Below are 12761 nucleotides of genomic sequence, written 5' to 3'. Positions count from 1 at the left end.
CCAAATCATCGTTTAATGAAAAACAGGAATTAGAAATCAAGAAATCCAATTGCTCTGATAATGAGAAAAATATAACTAAGATTTAATACAACATGTGCTACCCGTCCCTGGGCACCAGGCCACACAAATAACCTGTGGCATTTCCCTAATAAAAGAAAACACAGGCAAATAAAACATGAATGCAAATCTCATGTGTGGGATACGTGTTCCCCCTGCAGTGAAGATGCACGTGTGTATTTATGTGGAGGACAGTATATCTGTCTGCAACCTTCAATTAAACACGCCTACGTTTCAGTGTATGCCTGTAACATGGAACCCCAGGAAGAAAAACATCTGGGCTACACTGAATTTGCATTGGCTAAAAAAAGCAAGAGGATATAAACCTAAGGCTCAGTTCTACAAGGCAAAAAACATCCGTGATTATTAAATCTGTACCCGGGAATCAGCATTAAGCCGTTGAATTTATACATAATTATATAATTTTTTTGACTAAATCGGAAAAACAGGCCATATGAACCCTCTCAACGTAAGGGCACAAGCATATGATCAAGGTCCATCCCCAGGTGAACATTTACATTGGCTGCTTAATATTAGAAATAGCATAACTGACAAAAGAAAAAATATTACATTCATAATCAAATAAAAAGGCATCTCAGTGTTATTCTATTAAGGTGATCTACTGATCACTGTGGATTTTTATGTCTCATCACATTTATGGCATAAAATAGGTATGGCTAGTTTTTCCTGTTACACGCAGCGTTATAACTCTTGACATGATGAACAAGTAACTTCAGTATATTCATCTTACAAATGTTGAGGAAAACTTTAATCAAAACAATATGAACCTTATAGTGCTCGTGACTTTTGACTTGTATTTATGCCCTCTATTAACAGCATATTTGAATGCTACATAATATTCGGAATGCACGTGATGCTCGTTAGCTTCTCTCCTCTTCCATGGGGGTTATGTTTTTGTCCGGGTTTGTTTGTTTTCAGGATTAATTAAACAACCTATTTCTATGAAAATGTGTGTAGGGGTGAGGCATGATCCATTAAATCTTGGTGCGCAGGGTTTTATTTCCACAACATTTTCCTTGATTTCTCGTGGATATATCATTATCTCCATTATGTTCTCACGTCATTTCAGAAAAAGACACAAAAAGAACCAAAAACACACACACGCACACAAACACGCACACCTTCCTGCTCTTCACCTCCACTTAACCACACACATCTGCCTCCAGGTATGACTGCCGTGCAGACTGACAGAGACATACAGTCGGCCTGCGGTGTGGGAACGTTATATTTGTACAGGAACACACACAGTGATAACGTCATCAGCACACTGTCAGTAGGGTCATTTGCATCTGTTGCGAAAGAATCCAGCCTTTTATTTTCTTCCTTATTTTTAGAAGTGAGTAATTGTAAAAAGTGAAGTGGTGCGTGAGTTGCATGGGGCTGTGGGCAGTTTTATCAGCAGAGAGTTTTGTGTCACAGCAACAGCACTCAGCCTGGGGGTTATAAATCTTAATGCTATATCCATACCTATACATAAAGACTTTCTCAGTGGACATCGTTAGTGCTACAACTGTCATAAACCCGTCACATCTGCGTTCTGTGGGTTACATCTGTCCTGAGCTGGGAGTCAGCTGAATTCATGGATACACAAATACTATTTATGTACATTAAGAGCTTATGTAAACCCACTCCTGAGGACAGGGACACGTCCATAAGAAGGTAAAGGACACATCAGAGGGTAAAGAGAATCCTAGTACAGTTGAAGGGCTCAGTGGCTACATTATATTTTCCTTTCATAACGAGTTCGTCATCACAACACCATATCTGGCACCTGTCAGTCACTGAAAGCACGTCAGACAGCAGAGACTCTGTTTGGCAGACACAGCCACCTGTGACTAAACAGTGTTACACAGTGGTTTTATGTATTCACAGTATTTATCTATTTTACAGCATAAAGTCCAAACTGCTGAAATCCCAAAGCTAATCCAATCGAGGCCTGGCAGTGTAACAGGAGTCACTGTGACACCCAGAGACTGATTTAAGGGGGCAGGAAGTCTTCCTTCATTTGACCCTCATGGATGAGCTTGAATAAAGAGCGTGTTCAGTGCTAATCTGTGCTTCGTAGGCTTCATTATAGTAATTAAGTGGTCAGCATAAATGAGTTAGACAGAGTGGACTGGCTTGAGGACGACTGGAGCCTCGGGCCAGGTCCTGGCCGATCCCCGGCAAAGAGCGTCACTGCCACCGTTATGCAACAATGATTACGTCTTGGCTCATTTTTGACTTTTCCTTTCCTGCCTTTGCTGTTTTTTTAAACAGTTTGGTTGTCTCTGCTTAGCAGCTATTGTATTAACAATTAACATATATGGTATCAATTAAGTAAGTGAGGGGGAATGTTATGAATTAAATGGTTTAGATCAGAAAGGGGTTAGTTCATGTCCTCGTGTGATAAATAATCATTGGTTAAATCATGCTCTAATATTTCACACATCACAGGAAGGGTCATCATGAGTCCATGAGTATTATTATAAAAATGTTTAATTTACATTCTATAAGACCTTTTTAAACATATTGATGTTGTTGACAGAATAACCTTACTGACTACTTTCACTTTATTAAGAGAAAGTATGTGACAGGGATCATTTAAATGCAAGTTCAAACGCAGCTGTCACTGAATAATATGGATTTATCAGCAGCATATATGTTCCTACTGTAGCTCCGTCTTCTCATTACACCGTTCTCGTATTAAAGCTCAGTTGCCTAATCCCCCCCCCCCCCCCACACACACACACACACACACACACACACACACACACACACACACACACACACACACACACACACACACACACACACACACACTCCAGCATAAGCTTCAAGATTTACAGAAGCATTTTCTACAGTTAGTTGTCTGAACAACATGTTCAGTCTGTCTTTCTGCTCTTCCTCTCTTCCATACTGACCTGTTTATGTAACTGTCTTCACAGAGCTTGTCATCATCATGTAAACTCAATTCAGCACCTGTCGAAACAGGCTTGGCCATGTTCCTGATTCACGCAGCATTCGCTTTGTGTCTTTATGTTAGTGCCAATCTACCAGAATTTTATATTAATGATGTGTACAACATTTTTCTCATGTCTATTTTGACACCTATACTAACATTTTATTACCTTATATAAGGTAATAAAAAACTTAGCTTTTGGTCTGATGAATCCAAATGAAATGAGATTTATAGGCAGATCACGCCTGCAAAATAAACCATAATTTCAAAAATAATACACAAAAAAGTTTTGGGTTCATCTTAAATTAAAGCTCACTGATTGGCCTCCTATAAATAGTGAAAACTGGATAGCACTAGCATACCTTTCCAGGCCACAACTTCACTGGCTGGTTTCAATTCCCATTCTGCTTTCACAGCCGGAGGTGACAGCAGAATCCACTGCATGCTTCGCACGCTACAATGTGTGACGGAGCAATTCTCAGATGGCAATGAGAGGACGCAGAGAGACATGATGCTGGGGATCACATGTGGGACCCATCAGAGAGTTAGCCTGCAGACCACACACACACACACACACAATTGTTGTGTACAAAAACAAATGACCCCCAAAGAAAAATAGATAATCTCTTTGTGCTATCCCAGGCCGTGTGTTGTGCGTGTGTATGCCAGAGAGAGAGAGTTTATGCAAGAGGAATTAAGCTCAAAATTATGTTCTATCTATCAGGATTTATTTTGAAAACAATCACAGGGTGGGAAAAAGGAAAAATACACCCAAGGATATGTAGGATATGAAACACACAAAACTAGACAGACACACACAAACTCACTAACACAGAGATATAGAAATATAAATTTTAACTGGGGTTTTTCCTGATGTTTGTGTCTCACATCATGCCTGTATTTGAGAACCAGTCTAAGGCAGGACGTCTGAGCTGAGAGGAACCTGGACCTGTGGTAGTGAAACACATTTGATCTGGTCCTTCCTCCATTCACAGAGGAGACATATTGACTGGCTTTCAGAAGTGTAGCTCTTCACATCTTCGGTAATCTTCAATCTGCGGCAGATAATGAGCGAGCTGCTGAGGAAACAAGGATTTGAAAAGTAATGAGCGTTTGGGGACAAACATGTAAATGGCATTAAACTAGTCAGTAATGACTTTTGAACTGTAAGGTAATGTGTTTATCGTGTCTCAGGTGTGTGCACCAGTATATGTCCTTATACCAGCATGTATAGTGTACTACATGGACTGACTGAATGTTGATGGGATGCTTGAGCAGCTTTGATGAGCGAGCTGAGCAGAGACAGGGTGCATTAATAAGACTGTAAGCGGGTGTGTGGATCTGGTGGCGCGAAAAGCTTTGACACCATTTCATTCCCGGCAAAGGCTGCTGTTGCCATAGTGATTTTAACCGCCGTTATGCAATTGCTCCACTTGCAGTGGCGTCCTTCACAAAGCAATGGGCTTCCAGGACTCACATGCACACACTTGTCACTGAGTGGTATGTATGGACCAAGGTATAGCTTAGTAGTGAAACTAAAGTATGCATGTGATGAATATACATACACAATATATGTACACACACTACATATATGCACATAATGCGATGAAAGAATTAGATCCTTTTGTTGGCTGAGAGCACCGAACTGACCCTGAGGCTGTTATGCAATGTCGACTAGCCCCGCTCCCCCCCCCCTTCCCAGTAGAGTGGAGCTGGAAGAGCTTATCTTATCCATCCCTGCTCCCATCTATCCATCTATCCATCTCTCTACAATCACACAGCACAGAAAAACATCACATGGATGTCCTGCTTCTGGACGGACTGTAGCTCTGCATCTGTTCTCTGACAGTCTATGCAACACGGCAAATACTGGGGTCTCAAAGTGTTGAGTAAATAAAGTTCTCATAAACCCCTCACACTAACCCTGCCCTGACCTAGACTCTTAAAGATTGCACTGTCTGTCCCTTCACTGGGTTACAGTAAAGACAATGACCTTTCATTGTTCTGTCCTGAAGCACCATGGGATAACTAAATGAGCTACTGCAGCTCCTAGACTGACAACACACAGTATGTAAAAAGCATTGGATAAACCCCGACCCAAAATATAAGACCAGCCACAGGAAAACTCTTATTATTATTTGGTAATTTACTATCTCAAGATAATTCATTATACACAATGTACACTTACAAAAACATACAAAGTATTTCCAGTTTGTTGTTTGATCTGTTTAACTTAGTTAAAACACAGCTATTAGTCATAGGGAGCATGGATCTGGGTATGTTGGACCTCATGGGACGAGCTATTCACGTCCAATCCCAGCGAGCCTGACAAATTGAAGAGGTCTCTATTTTAAGCATTAACTGAAACAAGCACATGGTTGTCATGACGTGATGTACTCTGACCAATATATGTTAGAAGTTTCAGAATTATTCAATACACATGTAGGTATCATCTTAATAGACTGTGGCTTAAAAAATAAAAATAAAACACAACATTTTCTTTTTCATGCATCAGAGTGATTGCTCGTCTGTGTGTCAGAGAGATGTGCCTGTCAGTCAGTACATTCTACAGAGGGGACACACTGAAGTGGTAGCAGCTTGTGTACTCTGTTGACACAAGCCTGTTTCTGCTTAATAGCTATTCTCCAAGAATGAGTTCTACTGCTGCTGCTCACAGCGCACACATCTCCATCTTCTCTCTAACCAGTCTGTGTCGGCCTCAGACTGGTTAGAGATGACCAGGACTGGCTGAGGCAGCCTGGGCTGCAGTCACACACCTCCTGACACAACAGCCCCCGCCTCCGCTCCCTACCATCACTATTTTAACATAATAAATTCTTCTAGACTGAGGGAGAAAGATCTAAAGATACAGTGTGTTTGGGGGAGCCGTGTCTTGGCTGCACTCCACAGGATTACAGGGTGTCACCACAGGCTTGGCTTGTGCTCCAGTTACTTTGCTGCCCAGCCGGTGACGGGACAGGGCTCATTCTGAGCTGCAGTCCCATCATACTTTCCGAGGTATCAGACATGAATCCATCTTTCATGATACACTTGTGCTCGGTGCTTCCCAGAAAGAGACCATACATGGAGACAATGATGAGACAACCTCACCTCCTGGATATTTACCTGAAATTTGATTACTGCAACATTTGAATTTTATGTAAACAGGAAACCCGTGGGGTCTCTGGTTAACCCGGCGAGCTTGTCCAGGAGCAACTCCAAATATAGCAGACACTGACGTTAGCACAAAGCAAAGGCTTTAATGTTCTCCTCCAACTGCCTGTGGAAAACAGACATATACAAGATAGATGTATCCAAACATGTCAAATAACAATATCAATATGGAATGTAGTACACTCCATCCACATTCTTTTTTTAAATTTATTTTATTTTATGAAACATGTCGAATAAATAAATAACTATCCTCTGTCTCTGATCACTATATGAATATATTCTCTTTGAGTGAAGATGAACAGGGAGGAAGGATGGCAAAAGGAACAGCCAAACGAGAAGAATGACAGAGTGTGAGCTCACTACCTTTCTTCCCATCGACTGTCCTCCTACACATACAGCTCCTGCTCTCTCCGATAGCCCTGTCTCGTTCCAAACAAACACACATTCAGCAGCATGTGTTTATGTGCAGGTTTGTGTGTGCAAAACGCTGAAACTTTCTTTGGAATAAGACATAACAAAAACATTTCTTCTGTCTCAGACTTCAAACTGCCAACTCTATTTTCCTACCAGTGACAGGGTTAAAACAGAACGAGTACAATGGTTAAATCACTGTCTCAGTCCTATAGACGGCTGCTCTAATTTACACACAGGTATGTGTCATATTCCGAAGATCAACACGCACGACAGGAACGTCAACAAGCGCCGACGGGAAAGGTGTCACTTCGAAGGACAGAGACAACAAGGAGAGGAGGAATCTCTCTCCACCTCTGTAGTCAATTCAATAAAAAATATTTAACAGCTCCAAATCATAACATGATCAAACTACCCATTATCTCAAGGCACTTAACATATTAAGGTTGAGACCTTAAAAATTATAGAGAAAACCGACAGCTCGCTCAATGAGCAAGTACTTTGGCAACAGTGGAGAGAAAAAACTCAAACTCTCTAACTGAAAGAAACCTATAGCAGAACCAGACTCGATGTGGGCGGCCATCTGGCTCGACCAGTTAGGATGAGCGGGCAACCAATTGGGAGGAGAGGAGGGAAGAGAGAGGAAGGAGAAGGGGAGACAGAGACCAGGAACAGTTGTGTAACCATTACATTTACATAATAACAATAATCGTCTGGATCCTGCAGCTCTGGGATCAGAGAAAGCAGCAGGCAGACAGACAGACAGACAGACAGAGACAATAAGTAAAAGGTCCGGTCCTTCCACATTTGGGTGTTCTTGTCCCTCTGTTTCTGAATTTGTGTGTCATGCCTGGCTTCGATCTGTGCTGTCGTTCTCCAGCTCAGAGATGATGGTGATCAGGTTCTGGAGACCGAAAATGTAGCCGCTGTCCTGGCCCTTGTGCACCACGCTATCCTCTGGGAAATGTCTGCAGGTGGTGTGGGCAAAGTCTATCATCTTCACATCCACAACGGGGCTGAGGGGGTCTGAGTGGGCCAGGCTGACATCCGAGCTCCCACTGCTGCTGCTGGAGCACCTGCTGCTGATGTCACTAGACGTCGAGGGGCCGTAAGGGAAACCAAGCGCACCTGCTACTTCGCTCTCCTCCTCCTCCTCCTCCTCCAACTCGGGTTCAGCCTCCACCTCCTCATTTTCCTCATTATCATCTTCTCCATCAGAGTGTTGAACCTTAGAGCGCCGGCGTGTGTGTTTACGGTGGGGCGCGCCATCGTAGATAATGAGCAGAGAACTGGAGTAGAAGCGGTAGGAATCGCAGGCTTCCAGGACCGCTTGCATCTCCCTGAGCCTGTGCAGGACCGGGGAGAGGAGCTCGTGTTGCAGACGCTGTCCGCTGTGGAAGAACTGGAACAGAGCCTCTTTGAAGCCAGGCAGGGGCAGCTTACGGCCGTGGTACTTGTTCATGAAAATCAGCTGGCCTGTGTCGGACTGGTACACCTGAAATAGATGGAGAAAGATGATGAAGTTAGAAAAGAAAAAATTATTAACTAAATTGTAAAGTATTGCCTGGCACTCATACTTAAACTTCAGAATTTGGTCATTTTGTGAGTATTTATAGTTTATATAAAATTGGTTTGACTTGAATATGTCATAGTAAAAGATGGTTAACAGATTAATCTTCACTGACATATTTACAGATCTTTGTTGCTGGCTACTTCTTTATAGAACACATGGTCTTCGGGGCTTTTCACGGTGTTTGTGCCGAACTATGCTATGCTGGCTGAAGGCTTAAATTCAACCAACAGATATGAGAGTGGTATAGATGATTTTATCTAAATAAACTAAACAGTTTCCCAGACCGTAAATCTATATGTTTAAGGCAGTACCATGATCCCAGAAGCCACTGTTGGATTTGAAGCCCACCTGCATGCCACATAGACGGACTCCTATTGAGGCTGAAGTGCTCTGCTGGCACTTGCGAATCTGCATCTCCTTCTTCTCATCCGAGGCATCGTCTCCATGCTGCCGCGTGCCCATCTTCAGGTCCAACACGCACGGCATTCTGTGCTTCCATGTCAGGTTCTCTAGCAGGATGAATTCTGGGAAGCTGAGTCAAGGAGGAAACAGTCGAAAAACCAATGGCCACTCTTCTACAATAATATCTTACACAATTTAAAATAAATAACTCGGATTTAAAAGATCTACACCTATTTAAGTGTTTCCCCTAATCCATTACACTTGCATATATGCTATTATCAAATCTGTGGCCGCAATCACAGAGATATCAAGTATCCTACAGGACAAAGAATTTGACAACGCTCCAGTAAACTGGGTTCAGGTACAACTAATTACCACATACACCTTTTTAAATACGTATGCAGGTTTTAAGGTGTTTCGGTGCCATGTACTTCGACCAGATGCCACTGCAAAATGACTCCCACTCTTTCAACTGGGATTCTTAAAATCTTAAAATAAAGAATAAAAAGAACCACAGCAGCGTAGTTGTCAGTGAAGGATACTGTGCTGGGTGCGGTGCTTGGCGTTCTCCTTCATCCTCTGTAGGTGTTGCTGGTGACACTTGAGACTCCAGGGGTTGTGTTTGGGCTGCGGGACAGCGTTACTGTGAGAGTGCTCCTGACTGGAGTGGAGAACCTCGGCCTGCGGCAGCCATGCCATGCCCACATCCTCCTGCAGCTTGTGAACACTGCACGTCAGAGGGAGAGAGAGATCCTTGTTAGTTTTACATACAAAGCAGAAAGAGGGGGTGGGTGGGTGGTGCCGAATCTGCCAGTGTTTGCGTACTTGGTCACAAAAAATTTTTGGGGCAGTACAATACAAAACCAGAGACAAGACTATTATATTAAATTTGAAGGGCAGCCCAGTGCAATAGAGACTTTCATTCTCCGTCATGCTCTGTCCTCAAACCTCATCTTCCTTAAGTTTGCAGTTATGTAACCCTGAGGCCGTGAACCTCCCTGAGGCTAACAGGGCTAAGGATGAGCCTCTAACTGCATTCAGAGCCTGTTTTGCCTGAGGTTATGTGTGTAAGTAACTGTGCATCATCAGTCAATTGCTGGGACTCCTGGGAGTCTACAGACAACAGCTTTACAACTCTTGGGAAACTTTCAATAGCTTTAACAATATCATGGTTGTGTAACAGTTCTGCAGTGACCATTGCATGAACTTCAGATGTTAGCATCAGAATATCAGAGGGAAAGTGACTCACTATCATCCTGCCTGTTGTTAGCGACTAGTTCCTCTACTTTATTACAAATCCCGGAGTGTGCTGCCATCTGCATTTTCCCCTTCGTTCTCACCTCTTGTCCTCGTCTTTGTGTGCTTGGTGGCTGCGGCCATCTTTAGTGTAATTTTCGCTGTCTATGAGCAGTGAGGACTTCACCATATTGCCCCACTTGATCAGTTGGCTCTTGTGCTTGCAGTCGGTAGAGCGGTCCTTGTTCTCCAGTTCTCCTGCTGGGTCGCTCATGAGGGGGTAGGCGAACAGGCAAAGGTTCCCTTCAACATCCTCCTCGAAGCTCACCGACACCACACCTGAGATGGAGATGGAGAGATAACTGTCAGACATCTGTGTTATGGATCAGTGAAGAGAATGAAAAAGTTAAAGCACAATACAGGTGCAAGTATTGAGTGACAAGAGAGGTAGGGCCGAGATGCTGAGCGCTCAAAGCAACACGGGAAAGGACAGAATGAAAGACTTAAAACGAGTTGGTCAAATATAAAATACACAGAGACACAAATATTGCTCTCATAAGCAGGTTTAATGCTAAGAAGCATACAGTAAGTTAGAATATATAAAAGCCCAGACACAAATGGCCCAAGAATGAAAGATTTCAGTCATAATTATGACTGAGGTTGTAACCAATGAATATGCCTCATACAAATACATTATTTGATATATTTGCATATATCAAATAGGAATCACAAAGCATCAGCCACACATAAACAGAAAAAAGTTCTCTTAATGTGATGCTAACTTATGCTAACAGTAAAAATTAATAATCAGGAAAACAGAACAAGGGTTCCTGAATCCTCCACATCAAAGTAAAGTAACTCCAATAGCATATTTATATTATCACATGTTCCCCACTTGTTTGTATTATAAACAGCCACAATCTTCATTACAGTGTCACATAATACTGTTGAAGGAGAGGAGGAGTGAGAAAGTACACGGAAATACAGATACAGAGGTGAAAAATGCTGACATGGAAATAAAAGCCCTGGTGCCGCAAAAAAAAATCCATTGGCTCAGCATGGGAAAGAGAAGATATGACTTTTAATGTTATCCCATGATCGTATTTGTGGTGCATTCTGGGGGTGAACATGCAAAGCAGAAGTGAGACTTTTTAGAACATTAGGAGGAATGTGACTACTTGGAATCACCTTTCACTTCTCACCGGGGGACACATAGAAAACAGGGCTTCTTAGGTTCCGGCATATTTTTTTTTTAAATTCTAGACGACAGCCTTACAGATGCCACACACTTCATGGTGGATTTAAAACGGGTCTTTGTGTGGTGTGTCTAGATAAAGTAACAGGTCCAACCGTCCATCTAATGTCACTCATTGCTCTTCACGTTTTAAATATCCCATAGAGTGGTGGTGGTGGTGAGTCTGTCAGTTCTGTGGAATTACCCAGTAGCTTTTTTTTATGTTGTTCTTTTTCAGTTCATCTAATCGTCTCCATCTCCAACTGCACTTTGGATTCCTGGATATTCTTCTCATCATGCTGACTGTGCACCAGAAAAGAAAAACTGTTGAGCTCCTGACTTACCTGTGCTAGGGCAGGCTTCTACAAACAGGACACCACAAGCAGGCGGTCTGTTTGTAGAAGGTCCACTCGCAGCTGCAGCACCCTCCTGTGGAACAGTTTGGTACATGCAGGAACCTGGCAGAAGCAGCCGAGCAGGAGTAGGGAGCTCTGTTTGCTAAATTTACAAACAACCTACAAAAGTGCAAAGCAAGTCTACAACGTCCTTTTCCCACTGACATGCACATACAGAGCAGATAATTAAAGAAAGAGAAACACAACACCGCTAACAGGAGAAATAGAATTGTTGTTTGTCATTACCTCTGTACTGGGGGGTAAACTCCCTGATTTCTGCAGGCAGGCTCTTGTAGAACTGATGCTCTCGGGGGATGAGGGGCTTGCAGATGGTCTGCTCCCCGAAGCTCAGGACGCAAGAATGCCCCCCAACCTGGTGTATGAAGGGCTCGAGCATCACCCCTTTCTCCATGTAGAGCTGCTGCTGCTGCTGCTGGGTCGGCTGCTTTTCCTTTTCCTCCTGGGCCTGATCCTCCACGGCCGGGCTCATCCTCCGCTGGCCCTGACCACACTACCGCGGGCATGAGCCTCCTCCTGCTCGCACACACAATGCGGTCGGGGCCCTATGTAGTATGGTCACGCACATACTTGCTCGTCTTCTGCATGTCCGCAGAAAACGAGTCCGGTTATCTTGCTTAAGGTCGCGAGATGTTGCTCCCCAGCGGATGTATCACAGGCCGTTGTTGTGGAGATCTGCTCTGCCTGTGCTGTGGTTCTGTTGGATGGAAACACAGGGGGGGATATGGGAGAGACCCATACGAGGTCAGGACTAGAGCTGCTGCAGCAGATAGAGCAAACAGAGGCAGGTCCTGCTCACTCCTCGGCTGTACACACAATGCTCTATACCAGCTGAGAGCTGGCAAGCAACTAGTGAAGCCCTCACGAGCCTGACGTCGCGCCGCCCCGTTACAGGAAATCCACCAATCAGGAGCCCGCAAAGCAGGTTGTTGGGTGGTAACCGCGGTCTATGATGGTAACACGTCGAGAGAAAGGAGCAAGCAAACAAAGACGGTGGTGGGAGGGGCGAGTCTGGGGGGAAAGGAGAGGGGCTTCAAAACAAGGAGGAAGCATGAATCGGAACTCAGCTGTTTTTCTGTCTGTGTGACAGCAGAGTTTTAACAACCTGACAGAACAAGCAGCACTGTGTCTTCATAGTGTAGGGGGGGATTTAACACACAAGTCAAATCTAAACACAATGATGACTTGGCCTGAACAGTCTAACGTTTTCGACAGCCTGTGATTAATGACAGCAACATTAAAGCTGATGAGGAATGCATTCAGGCTATTTTTGTTCAAGTCTATTGCATAACTGCCTAA

The 12761-nt window shown here is 43.6% G+C and overlaps 1 protein-coding gene across 1 annotated transcript; it reads right to left on the bottom strand.

Moving 5' to 3' along the window:
- Positions 1–5145: 5145 nt before the first annotated feature.
- On the bottom strand, positions 5146–12347 carry LOC128425634 (inositol hexakisphosphate kinase 2). Its single transcript, XM_053412349.1, has 5 exons — positions 11691–12347; positions 9920–10154; positions 9122–9306; positions 8526–8701; positions 5146–8099 (listed from the first exon to the last, which is right to left on the bottom strand). Exons 1-5 carry the CDS (start codon positions 11932–11934, stop codon positions 7449–7451), a joined length of 1491 nt encoding a protein of 496 aa, XP_053268324.1. The 5' UTR covers positions 11935–12347; the 3' UTR covers positions 5146–7448.
- Positions 12348–12761: the final 414 nt, after the last annotated feature.

This window comes from Pleuronectes platessa, chromosome 2 (assembly GCF_947347685.1).
Source record: "Pleuronectes platessa chromosome 2, fPlePla1.1, whole genome shotgun sequence".
Lineage (NCBI taxonomy): Eukaryota > Metazoa > Chordata > Actinopteri > Pleuronectiformes > Pleuronectidae > Pleuronectes > Pleuronectes platessa.
This window is presented reverse-complemented; position numbering and strand designations above follow the sequence as displayed.